At 45.7% G+C, this 12,683-nt stretch overlaps 2 protein-coding genes across 3 annotated transcripts in view; both read right to left on the bottom strand.

Annotated features, from left to right (window-relative positions):
* Positions 1-12,340, bottom strand: part of PTAR1 (protein prenyltransferase alpha subunit repeat containing 1) — a 30,276-nt gene extending 17,936 nt beyond the window's left edge. For both annotated transcript variants that reach the window (XM_035099968.3, XM_035099967.3), the window contains exons 1-2: positions 12,183-12,340; positions 4,338-4,507 (exon numbers count right to left, since the gene is read on the bottom strand). In XM_035099968.3, coding sequence (XP_034955859.1) covers positions 4,338-4,507; positions 12,183-12,268 — 256 coding nt within the window. In that variant the 5' untranslated portion in view covers positions 12,269-12,340. The remainder of the gene's footprint in view (positions 1-4,337; positions 4,508-12,182) is intronic.
* KLF9 (KLF transcription factor 9) overlaps positions 1-12,683 on the bottom strand; it is a 619,671-nt gene that overhangs the window by 379,799 nt on the left and 227,189 nt on the right. The gene's annotated exons all lie outside the window — the stretch shown is intronic.

Here is a 12,683-nt window from a genome sequence, read left to right as displayed (position 1 = left end):
CATAGGTTTAAATCTAGACAGTAGTGTAATAGATGGCAAGAAACAATATTTTAATTTTGCTGAGCTGATATTTGCTGAGTTTTAGCATATTCAGGAATCAAAAGTTTTTGGGTTTTTTTAAGGAAATGTATTCTGCAATCTTATTTTTCAAGAGATTTTAATGTACTTGGGTTTAGAATGTTGTAACCCAGTTTTAGACTCCAGGATAGGGTGGGTGGAAATCAGAACAAAATATGCATATTTTATCCATATTTGCAGCATAATTTCTGCTAGCAGATATACACAATAATGTAAAATTTTAGGTTATTCAGTAATGGGCCTTTTAAAAAATGAAACCCTATGGTGGTTTAGGCACATCTGATGCTATGACATCGCTTAAGCTAACCAGCTGTGGATTGACCAGTCCTTTGGATAGGAGTCTACTAAAAGCAGAATATAAATACAGTCGTACCTTGGTTCTCGAACAGAATGCGTTCTGGGAGTCCATTCGACTCCTGGAACTGTTCAAACACCAAGGCGCAGCTTCCGATTGGTTGCAGGGCACTCCTGGAGCCAATCGGAAGCTGTGCCTGACGTTCAGCTTCTGGAAATCGTTCGAAAACCAGAACACTTACTTCCAGGTTTTGATCGTTCAGGAGCCGATTTGTTTGGAGGCCAAGGCGTTTGAGATCCAAGGCAGGGGCGGAGGAAGCGGGGGCGGTCCGCCCTGGGCACCGCCCTGGAAGGGGTGTCGCTCTGGGCCGTGCCCCTGCCCCTCCCAGGGGCGAGGCTCCGTTGGCTGATTCACATGCCACTCAACAGAGTGGCTGTGTCAGCCGGCGCCCTTTGGTTCTTTCTGCTCCGCTCCGCCTGAGCAGGAAGAAACAAAAGCGCTATGGAGCTGTTTGCCACTGCAACCACTCCGTAGCGCTTTTGCTTCCTCCTGCTCAGGCAGAGCGGCGAGGAGCAAAAGCGCTATGGAGTGGTTTGCCGCCGCAGCGCCGCCACTCTAGGATTGGGATCCAGGTGATGGAGCAGCAGCAGCGGCGGCGGCAAACCACTCCGTCGCACTTTTGTTCCTCACCACTCTGCCTGAGCTGCCGCTGCCACTCCATCACCCGGATGATCCCGATGCTAGAGCGGCGGCAAACCGCTCAATAGCGCTTTTGCTTCCTCCTTTGCTTCGCTCTAGGATCGGGATCCGGGCAATGGAGCAGCGGCAGCGGCAACCCACTTCATAATGCGTCATGATGCGTGATGCATGCGCCCGGTGGGGTGCCTTCGGGTTTGCCGCCCCGGGCAGCCCGAAGACTAGCGACGCCCCTGATCCAAGGTACGACTGTAACTTAAAAAGCAAAAATGAAGCCCTATGAGAGATTAATCTGACTAGGTAGTTTAACAAATACACAGCAGGATGTTTAAAAAAAATCAGGAAATAATGTCAAATTTTTAAAGACCACTAAAATGCATCCTTCCTCTTTCCCCAAAGATATCCCACAGCTTCAACATGCTGTTTCTCCAATAACAAATGTCTGATCCGAAGTGACATTTCCCATTTTCCTAGCATTGTTAGAGCTGTAAAATGATTGGGAAGGTGCACATTTAGAAATGCCTGTTCTGGTAATCCATCTCCTTGTAAATCTTAGTTTGGTGAATCAATGGGACCAATTTCTATGAAATGTTGTTTCAGTTATATAAATCCACAGGCATTGGAAAAGCATGAAGAATGATTCTACTGCAATCAAAACAAAAGGTAGTATGTACCTTGGTTCTCAAGCGCCTTGGTACTCAAATGCTTTGGTTCCCAAATGCTGAAAACCCGGAAGTGTTCCTTTTTTCAAACGTTTTTCGGAAGCCGAATGTCTGATGCGGCTGTCGGCTATTGCTTCCAGGGTGCCTGCACCAATCAGAAGCTGCGCCTTAGTTTTTGAACATTTCAGAAGTCAAACAGACTTCTGGAACGGATTAAGTTTGGCGCTTTTGTTTTTGCTATTTCGCATTTTTGTTTTTTCCCCTTTTGTTTTTTTAATCCTTTTTTATATTTCCAATACGACAAAAATTATATTCCAAATAAAACACAAAAGAAATAACAAATTTCCAAATAAACCAATATATACAAATCCTTAAATTCCTAAAAGAGAAATGTTGTTTAAGCCTTTTTCTTAATTCACAAATTCTTAATTCCTCCATATGAATTCCAACCTCCTCACTGAGGTGAGGGTTCATTCTTTCCCCCCTTTTTATTATCACTGCTTCAGTATTCCTTATCTCGAGTTCTTTCTTCTATTTTGTCTCATTATTCTTAATCTAACTTGCAGTTTGCGGAGTTTAGTCAAAACATGTCCAGGTTTTCACAATGTTTAATTAAATATTCTTTATAAATTTCCCATTCATTTTTGTACCTATGGGTTGGCTGTCTCCTAATTATTGAGGGATTTTTTAGGTTCATTTGTTTTTGTGACTGTGTAGTTCAGCTACTGATTGATTGATTGATTGATTGATTGAGTGACTGGGGAAATGGATAAAAGCCCAGCAGAGCAAGTGAGCAGTACAGGCACAGCTAGTGACCCACAGAAGACCAGCCAAGAAAAGCCCACGCCACATTAAACGTTTGATGCAGGGGGGGGGGCAGAGGGGGGGAAGGGGAACAAAGGGGACAAAGTCTCATCTTGTCCATTCTCCCAATTCTGCTGCCACAGCTGCTGCTCTAGAAAGGACAGGAAAATGTTTGTATTTAAAATTCGGCATTTTTCCTCCTTCCAACAGCAGCAGACATACTCCCCTTTTGCCTCACTGGTGGGGGGGGGGGAGTCAGCACGATGTGGAAGTTGAACAGGTTGATTGTGGTCTGCACTACATAATTCCTGCTTTCTCTGACACTAATTGGTTGACAGTATGGTACTAACAGAGAATGCAGATTTCCTCTGCAAATGTGTCTTTATTATTTCATTCAAGTTATATACTGCTCCAACCTCAAAGCAGTTTACAGAAGCATCTGTTTAGTCAGTTGATAGACACAGTAGCGATAAGGACCAAAGAACTGGAGTACTGTGTCCAATTCTGGGCACCACAGTTCAAGAAGGATACAGACAAGCTGGAACGTGTCCAGAAGAGGGCAACCAAAATGGTCAAAGGCCTGGAAACGATGCCTTATGAGGAATGGCTTAGGGAGCTGGGTATGTTTAGCCTGGAGAAGAGAAGGTTAAGGGGTGATATGATAGCCATGTTCAAATATATAAAAGGATGTCATATAGAGGAGGGAGAAAGGTTGTTTTCTGCTGCTCCAGGGAAGCGGACATGGAGCAATGGATTCAAACTACAAGAAAGAAGATTCCACCTAAACATTAGGAAGAACTTCCTGACAGTAAGAGCAGTTCGGCAGTGGAATTTGCTGCCAAGGAGTGTGGTGGAGTCTCCTTCTTTGGAGGTCTTTAAGCAGGGGCTTGACAGGCATATGTCAAGAATGTTTTGATGGTGGTTCCTGCTTGGCAGGGGGTTGGACTGGATGGCCCTTGTGGTCTCTTCCAACTCTATGATTCTATGATTCTATGACTTAGATCTCCCCTTTGCTCTTGAGTCTTGAGGATTGGGCGACTTCCAGACTCCAGAGTGGCATGAGGCAGAACAGGATGCAACAGCAAAAAGGTAAAGTCGGCACAAAATGCTGCCACATGCCTGAATTCCAGTTCCCACCATGACCAGTAGGAGCTGTTGCAGAGGACTAGTTGGGATTCAAGTCTGTATCTGTCTTCAGGCTACTGAGATTGATTTTGCTCAATCTGTCACTACTGTAATGGCAGCTGTTCACATTTTAATGAAACTCAATTGACGTGTTGACCTTTATGATAGCCAGCAATTCATGGAAATAAAAAAATATTTCCAGTTCTTAGGTGCCAAGCCCTCTAAGTATTTCTGTTCCAGAAAGTCCATACACATTTTTAAAACTTTGTTATTAAAGCTTCTGTCCTAAGTCCACTTACCTGGAAGTAAGTCCCACTAAATTCAACAGGACTTACAGCTGAGTAGGCACAGTTAGGATTTCATTGCATTGCACTGGTAAGTTTCTTTGCTTTGCATATAGCAGACAATAGGCTCCCTTTCTACTGTACATGGTGAAGAATGATCCACAATCACAGTAAGTCGAGCAATGGCTTACAAGGATAGCATGAATTCCTGGGGAGGAATTCCTGGGGAACATCACTCTAGGAGTCCCACCTTATTTAAAATGCTTGCACAGAATCAACATTCAAGATGCAACTTCAATAGTTCCTCTACTTGTTCTGGCTCCCTTTACAATTGTATAGAAAGTTAATAATGATGGACTCACCATATAATACACATGTTATGGAATTACTCACCTTCTTTGTTGAGCCATTGCTTCCTTTGTCTGTAGTGAAGGAGCTTGTTATGGACGTGGGGCAAAAGAAACTTGACACACCAGCTTTCCACCCCAAGTTTGTTTTCCACCAGAACTATAGGGCTCCGGTTATACCTGGCTTCAGGACAGGGAATTAATCCAATTTCATCTCTTGGAAACAAAAAAGAGACAAGTAAAAAGATAGCTAGATAACTATTTTCTTTCAATGCTTGTTAAAGTATGCCCATTGTTCATCCTACACTTGCTGATTTGCTAGGCTCTTCTTTTCTTCCTGCCTATCTAGTTCTTAGATTCCCAAAACTGAAAGACTTAGCCTTGAAAAACTCCTGCTATGCAATTAGTATCTCATTCCTTCATATGCTGACTCAGAAGAACATCCCACAGAATTCAATGGGAAAGTATGTTGAGGCATAGCCCCCTCTGGATTCAGTGGGACCTGCTAACAAGCAAGAATGGATATAACTGGATGTAAATTAGATGAATAAATAAAGCATTGATCTTCAAGTCAATGCTAACTTTTTGATGATGTGTCCCCAAATTCAGGAGGTTGGCAGGTTGCCTGCTCTTGATAGAGTTGCCCTCTCCTGGAAGGAGCAGCTACGTAACTTGGGCTCCTCCTTGATCCTGGTCACTGGAGGCCTCCCTGGCCAAGAATGCCTTCTTCCAGCTTTGGCCATCCCTGGACAGGGGTAGCATCGCCACAGTGGCTCCAGACTGGACTGTTGTGATGAACTCTCTGCAGGGCTACCCTGGAGGTTGGTTCCAAAACCGCAGCTAGTGCAGAATGCAGCAGCCCGGCTTTTGACTGCAGCCACTGCAGAGCAGCCTCTTTCACCAGTGCAGAAAACCCTGCGCTGACTACCAGCCTCTGTGCAAGGTATGACTGCTGGAGTATATAAACCCCTAATGGGCCCATGACTTGTCCCACATACACCAGCCTGGTCACTCTGATCATCTGGAGATGCCCTTCTGTCATTCAAGTACCTGTATATCATATTCATTTAAGTTTCTATGCAAAGTAAGTCTTTAAGTGCAGAAGTGTCAGTCCTTTGCAAGACTGTTACCACTGAAATCAGAGAGGCAGCCATAATTCTGATATGACTTAATTCTGATATGCCATTTAAGTCTCACTGACTTAAATGGCAAATACTGTATGCTTAATGTTGTTACCCAAAGGATCCTTTTTCATTCAGTGTTATAGGCATATACACAGTATTGCTTGCAATTTGTTTCATTTGTTTGTCATACAAATTTACTAGTTTATATGCAAATAAATTCTTGTGTGCATTATTTTGTTTCACTGCAGGGAGTGTGGAAACAGGCCATTTAGTTCATTTGTTTAAAAAGAATAAAGACAAAGCAAATTTCAGCATGCCAAGAGTTGAGCACACAATTTTGAGCTGCTGATTAAAAATTATCAGCTACAGAACATTATAATTATTATTAATTATACTGTATTTATTTTTATCCCATGCTTCCTCCAAGGACAAGCCGATATACAGAGTTTCTGACCCACTTTATCCTGATAAAATCCCTATGCTAAGGGGTTATGCTGAGACAGCGCCGCCTTCTTCCTATTATATTATTACTTTATTTATTATCCACCCTTTACCATAAGGTTCCTGGGTGGCTTACAACAACAATTTAAAACAAATTACATCCACAATAATATGGCGGGTTCTGAAAATATCTATCTCTCAGGTGTAAAGATGCCAATCTTCAGCAAATGACAGAAACTGTACGAACCCAGGGGCTGTCCCAGATCATGCTCTCTCCCAAGTGGCCACCCACTGAATCTCTGAGGCTGCTGGAACTACCAAGAGAGCCCCCTCTGCTGAAATGAACACAGGAGAGGGTCTGCAGGGCAGAAGGCAACCTCTCATATATTTGGGGCCTAAGGCACTTAGCGCTTGATCAAGGTCACAGAGGAAGCTTTGCAGGCAACTTCAAGGAGCCATTTGAGTAGCTCAGCTCATTTGTACCACCATGCAGAGGTGCAAAAATTAATTTGCACAAAGGAATGTACTGTAGCTCCTTTTGCACTGGTAACCTGAAACAGGCTTCAGGAGGGGGAAAAGAAAGCTGAACTGAACAATTTGGGGCCTCTTTTTTCTTTCCAAAATTCACTTCTCATAGAAATAGAAACTGAAATGATAATACTTATTGTCACTGAGCCAGAGTACAAGACACAAAGTAAACTGTTACCCACTTTAAGAAGCAGGGAATAGAGGCTTGTCATGGTCAGAAACCAGTCTCTTCAAATAGCAGATTGCAAGTTAAAACTGAAGATAGTGCCTTGTTTCATGTGAGCTGGGCATCCAGGCAGGGGCGTAGCGAGGCACCGCGACACCCGGGGCGGCAAATTGCAGAGGCAAGGGGCGGGGCCGCGGCCCTGAGTGACGCCCCCTCCAGGGCAAGTCCCCCACTTGCTCTGCCCCTGCAGCCAGGCAGTCCCAGTACAAAGCAAACAGGTATGGCCAACTGGAGGCAAGCTGCTTTTGTCTTCAGGGGAATGTGACACCCTAGACCTGCAAGCTCCACTGACGGATGAAACAAGGGGCTGCGGGGCAACTCCCATTACATGAACAGAATATCTTCCTGTTCAGAGTGAAAATACTGGCTAGCGTTCTATGGCCCCAACCAGTGAGGGAGGCTTATTATTATTATTATTATTAGTAGTATTAGTATTAGTATTTCTTGAAATATTTCCAATGCAAACTTGGATGATTTGCATCAGGATTTATTTATTTTTGGCTTACACTGGAGTGGGTGGGGTATAAATAATATATATATATATATATATATATATATATATATATATATATATATATATTTCATATGCCCTAGAGCAGGGTGGTCCAACATGTGGCCCCCAAGGCCTTTTCCGGTGGCCCTCAGAAGCATTTGACACCTCCCCCCCAAGCCCTCGCACTGGAAAACCAGGTGTGTGGTGGGCTTTGAGAAGGAGGCATGAGGCATTGGCAGAGTCCTAGAGACCTCCTTCCTCCTTCCCAAAAGCCAGGCACCTTGCTTAGGCGGCTTGGGGAAGGCAGCACAAGGGCTGTGTGTGTGTGTGTGTGTGTGTGTGTGTAAATTTCAGCCTCGCTTCCCCCTCCCCTAATTGTGACAAGGCAATGCATGGCCTGTGGAGTTGGTTGAAGTACTCTTGCGGCCCACTTGTGCCCTGCCCTAGAGAGGGATCTAATTTAGCATGTTTATTTTATTTGCATTTAATAAACAAAGCTACAGGGACCCAGGTGGCGCTGTGGGTTAAATCACAGAGTCTAGGGCTTGCTGATCAGAAGGTCGGCGGTTCGAATCCCTGCAACGGGGTGAGCTCCCGTTGCTCGGTCCCAGCTCCTGCCCACCTAGCAGTTCGAAAGCACATCAAAGTGCAAGTAGATAAATAGGGACCGCTCCGGCGGGAAGGTAAACGGCGTTTCCGTGTGCTGCTCTGGTTCGCCAGAAGCAGCTTTGTCATGCTGGCCACATGACCCGGAAGCTGTCTGTGGACAAACGCCGGCTCCCTCGGCCTATAGAGCGAGATGAGCGCCGCAACCCCAGAGTCGGACACGACTGGACCTGATGGTCAGGGGCCCCTTTACCTTTAAACAAAGCTAACAAAAAAAAAGCTTAAAAAATGTTTAAAATGAAATGGATTTTTCCCATAAAGCACTAGGAATATTTTCCACCCCGCCTGATTTGCCCCACCTGAGACTCTGTGAGCATCAAATCAGAATTGAAATGGCAATTACGGTATATTTTTTCTGTGCTGGCTTAATATTTGAAGGCAAGAAGAAGTTCCATTCCCAATGGCGTTTACTTGTACAGTACTGTATCTGTTAATGCAATGAATGGATGTTGCACTGCAAAGGATTTGAGGTATCTCTGAGCAACCTAGACAGGACATATATTGAGCGAAGGGAAGGTGGTAGGGCAACTGGGCCACATGGACGGGGTATAAATAATAAAATTATTATTTATTTATTTGACCATTTTCTAATGCTTCAAGCACATTGTAAGCATTATTTTCTCATCCAAATTAGTAACTGCTACTGCTAGTGTGAGCATCTCCTTACATCAAAATAAAAAGCACAAGAGTAGTCCCATTGTCATTGTACAGCTTACTTAATGAATAGGGTTCAAATTTCTGTGGCAGTGTAGGATCCAAGAACACTGCACATTGAATTTGGCAAATTTAGTGAATATTTAAAAATAGAACATGATGTCAGTCAAAGTGGCTTGTCCTACTTTAGTCAGAAAAACACAAATGAGCAAAACATGTCAAAAAAATGACTCTATATAGAAAGTTCTCTTCTTTTAAAGAGATTAAAGCAATCTACTTGAAAGCAAGCAAAAATTCAGTATGAAAGATAACACCACACAACCCGGGAAAAACAACTGCTTTCTTAAGGCCACTGTCTTGGTTTATAACAGACAGAAACGATCCAGGAAACACAGATTGGCTGCAAATTTTTGCCATGGTTCACATGGAGTAATAAACTTGTATTTGCAACCATTCGATATATGAAGACACTTTTCATCCCCTGAAGTGCAGAAGTTTCCCAGCTCTCCTCGGTGTCTCTCCTTGATGTGGAAACAAAACATTTTGTTCTAAAACTCCTTCCTACTTCTACACTCAAAGAACAAATGTCTTTTCCATCACCAACAAAGGGCTGGTAGGTATTGAAGTTTTGGCCTCCAAGTAAAAGAGAAAGCAAGAATCTCATGATCACTTCTGTCCTCTTTAAAGAACCACTTGAAGACTCTGCTGGGGAATTTTGCGGAGGGTGTTGTTCCCACAAACCCCAGGGCACAGGTGTTGTAATTTTAAACATCTGCAGCTGCCCAAGTCTCCAGCTCTACTTTTAGTCAACATTTCTACCCCCAATGTCTATTCCAACTTTTTAGAAAAGAGATAAGCAGGCAAAAGATAAGTACAAAATTTAAAACCATTAAAATCATTGCCAAAAGGAAAGAATATACTAAAACAATTAAAAGATTAGAATGAGTATGAAAGGCAGCAGGAATTAAAGATCAGATTCAGGATTTTAAAAGAATCACCATCTGCTCCAAAAGCCAAACTTCTGACAGGGGTTGGTACCATCCCAGGAAAAAAGCCTTCCCCCTTAAAGGTAAAGGGACCCCTGACTGTTCGGTCCAGTCTGGGGTTGCGGCGCTCATCTCGCTCTATAGGCCGAGGGAGCCAGCGTACAGCTTCCGGGTCATGTGGCCAGCATGACAAAACTGCTTTTGGCGAACCAGAGCAGCGAACAGAAACACCATTTACCTTCCTGCCAGAGCGGTACCTATTTATCTACTTGCACTTGACGTGCTTTTGAACTGCTAGGTTGGCAGGAGCAGGGACCGAACAATGGGAGCTCACCCCGTCGCGGGGATTCAAACCACCAACCTTCTGATCAGCAAGCCCTTCCCCCTTAAGCCCACCTTAAAAATAGCTCAAAACTTCTTCATTTTTAAGATCTTGCAAAACTAAAAAAAAAATGGCAACCCTAGATAAAATATGCAGCTCTTATATATGTGTAGGTTGATTCAGTGGTGGATAAGGGCTGCCTTATCTAGGGTTACTTATATAGGTCCCTGGCCATTTACAAAGATTAAAACCACTGAAGGATACGCTATCAAAGTTATCTGTCCCAATCTTCCAGATCCCATCAGCAATCTGGACCATGGAAGTTCCTCAATGCCAGGTACAACATGGCACAAAAATGAACTCTACTAGCTGCCTATTTTGGGGCTACTTTAGGATATTGTTAAGTGACTCATTAGTAAGCTTTCTGTTCTCAGGATGGAGCCTTAGCAGCTGCTTTGCATGCAGACAGTGCCAGATCCAACCCTGGCATCTCCAGTAGAAAGATTTGCCACCTGGAAGCTTAGAGAACCTCCACCAAACAGTGTTGACAATCCAGAGCAAGACAAATAATGGTCTTGGTATAAGGCAGCTTCCACCTTGGCCCTTGGCCTACAACTCCCATGATCCCTAGCTAGCAGGACCAGTGGTCAGGGATACTGGGAATTGTAGTCTCAAAACATCTGGAGGGCCAAGGTTGAGGAAGCCTGTTCTAGAGTCTGGCCCAGTTACAAAGACCACCCCCACCCTCCACCCCAGTTACCTGCTGATACAGGATGCGCAAGAGGGTGTTCTCCTTTCCAATAAGTTCTACAAGAGGATTTAAGAATCTCATAATGGGTTCTTATTCTAAATTTTCACTTTATAGCAACCTGTATTATAAAGCCTGTAAGGATGACACTGTAAAAAGTAGCCAGCTCTTCAAAAGAATAGACCCAGGGGCAGAGAAAGGGGGTGCAGTGGGGGCGGTCCGCCCCAGGTACCACCACTGGGGGGGGTGACAAAATACCAGGCGGCACTCACTGCGGGGCCTGCAGCGTGCCCGAGCCATGCAGTGGTTTGGGTGCCCGCAGACTCCGCGGTGCCCCAAACGGTCCGCCTGCTGCCTCCCCCTCAGCTGTAGGGAGACTCCTTGGAGCGTCCTGCCCTGGCTGGCCCCACCCCTAGGCGCAGGGTACGCACGCTGCCCCAGGCGCCCAATCGGCTTACTCCACCACTGAATCAACCTGCACATATCTAAGAGCTGCATAATGCCGCCATCAAATTCTCGGTGCTGCTCCACACATTACTAAGAATGCATTTCTGATTGTCTACATCTGCCCATGAAGCTATCATTGTAACACACAGAAGACATTTATCTAAAAATGTGCCAATCAAAGCTCCCAATTGTGCATTTTTACTGCCTGCTTCCCGACATACGACTCCCCTCCATATGTCATGGTGGTCCCTATAGAGACACAAATGGAGAAAGGGGACACATTTCCTTTAATATGTGGTAGGCCCTATAGTAATTATCAAATAATTTAAAAAGTGGAGAAAGTGTTGCATGCTTTCATTATTTTTAACATCATTCTGAATTTGTTCAGCATGTTGACCTCAATATCTTTGAAACTGAGGATATAAATACATTTTCTTATACATTAATCAAATTCCAGAGTAAATTTAAAAGTTAGGAGCTTAACACCCATCTATCACAGATCTGCAATGGGATCATACACAAGTTATTCTAACTGGTGAAATACATCCATGCTTAATGATCCAGAGGGTCCCCCCACCTTTCTTCTCCCCCAGTTTGCCCATTTTGGCTAATAATTCATAGAACTGTGGAGTTGGAAGGGACCCTGAGGATTCTAGCCCAACCCTCTCCAATGCAGAAATCTCAACTAGATCACGCATGACAGATGGCCATCTGAAATCCCATGAAGAGAGGGATACTGCAAAAGTACATTAACACTGAACCATTAAAAATGGAAATGTGTTTTAGCGACCAACTGCAATATTCTTCTTCTTCTTCTTCGGGCATAAGTGCCTTGTTCTCTCATCGAAGCACACCCAGGCTGTTTCTAACAAAAGGCAACTGAGGCTTGGAAAGGAAAGCTTACCACACGCTTTTAAACCAGGTGCGTATAGAATTGAATACGACACCTCCCATACATAGACTTTGAAAGTTGCGCCCCCTAAGGTATCTTGGCTTCTTCGCCCCCCCCCCCCCATCCAGAGGATGTTCTATCTATATTCTCCTACTGTGTTTTATGGGACTCTGTGCCTTTGCTTCCACTTGGCAAATGCCATTCCCGGGGGTGGATCCCTCCCTCCTCCCCACAAGCTACTCTCCTGCGGAGGGAAGGGAAGGGAAGGGGAAGGAGTCCGCTTCGCGGTGCTGCGGGGAGAGGGTCGGATCCTGCCGCCCTGGCAGGGAGGAGGGAAGGGAGGCGGCGGCGGGGCTTGACTCACATGTGCGGGTTGCGCTTGAAGGCGTTGCGCAGATCCTTCAGCACGCGCTGCACCAGCACCGCCACCTCCTCCGGGGACTCGGCCATGGCGGGCCGCCGCCGCCGCCTCCTTCGCCGCTCTCGCGCGGGCAGAGGCAGGCCGGGAAAGCCGAGCGCATCCGGGTCAGCGGCCCCGCAGGGCGGAGCGCCGAGCTCGGGGGAGCGGGCGGGAGGCCGAGGCCGAGGCCGAGACCGAGACGCCGCCTCCTCCTCGTGGAGCTTCCCTCTCTCTCCCTCTCCCTCTCCCTCTCCCTCTCCCTCTCCCTCTCCCTCTCGGGGCGGCGCTCCGGGAGCTGCTCGCCCCCCCCCCCCGCAGTCATTCGTGTTCCTGAGGCGGCAGAGGGCCGGGACACCGCAGTCACTCCAGAGGAAGGTCGCCTAGCACGGCCACAGAAGCCGGCTGCCTGCCCGTCTCTCGGCCCCCGGGGTCCCTTTGGAGAAGGGAAGGCGCGGCAGAGACAAT

This window comes from Zootoca vivipara, chromosome 10 (genome assembly GCF_965207765.1).
Source record: "Zootoca vivipara chromosome 10, rZooViv2.hap1.1, whole genome shotgun sequence".
In the NCBI taxonomy this organism is placed as follows: domain Eukaryota; kingdom Metazoa; phylum Chordata; class Lepidosauria; order Squamata; family Lacertidae; genus Zootoca; species Zootoca vivipara.
This window is presented reverse-complemented; position numbering and strand designations above follow the sequence as displayed.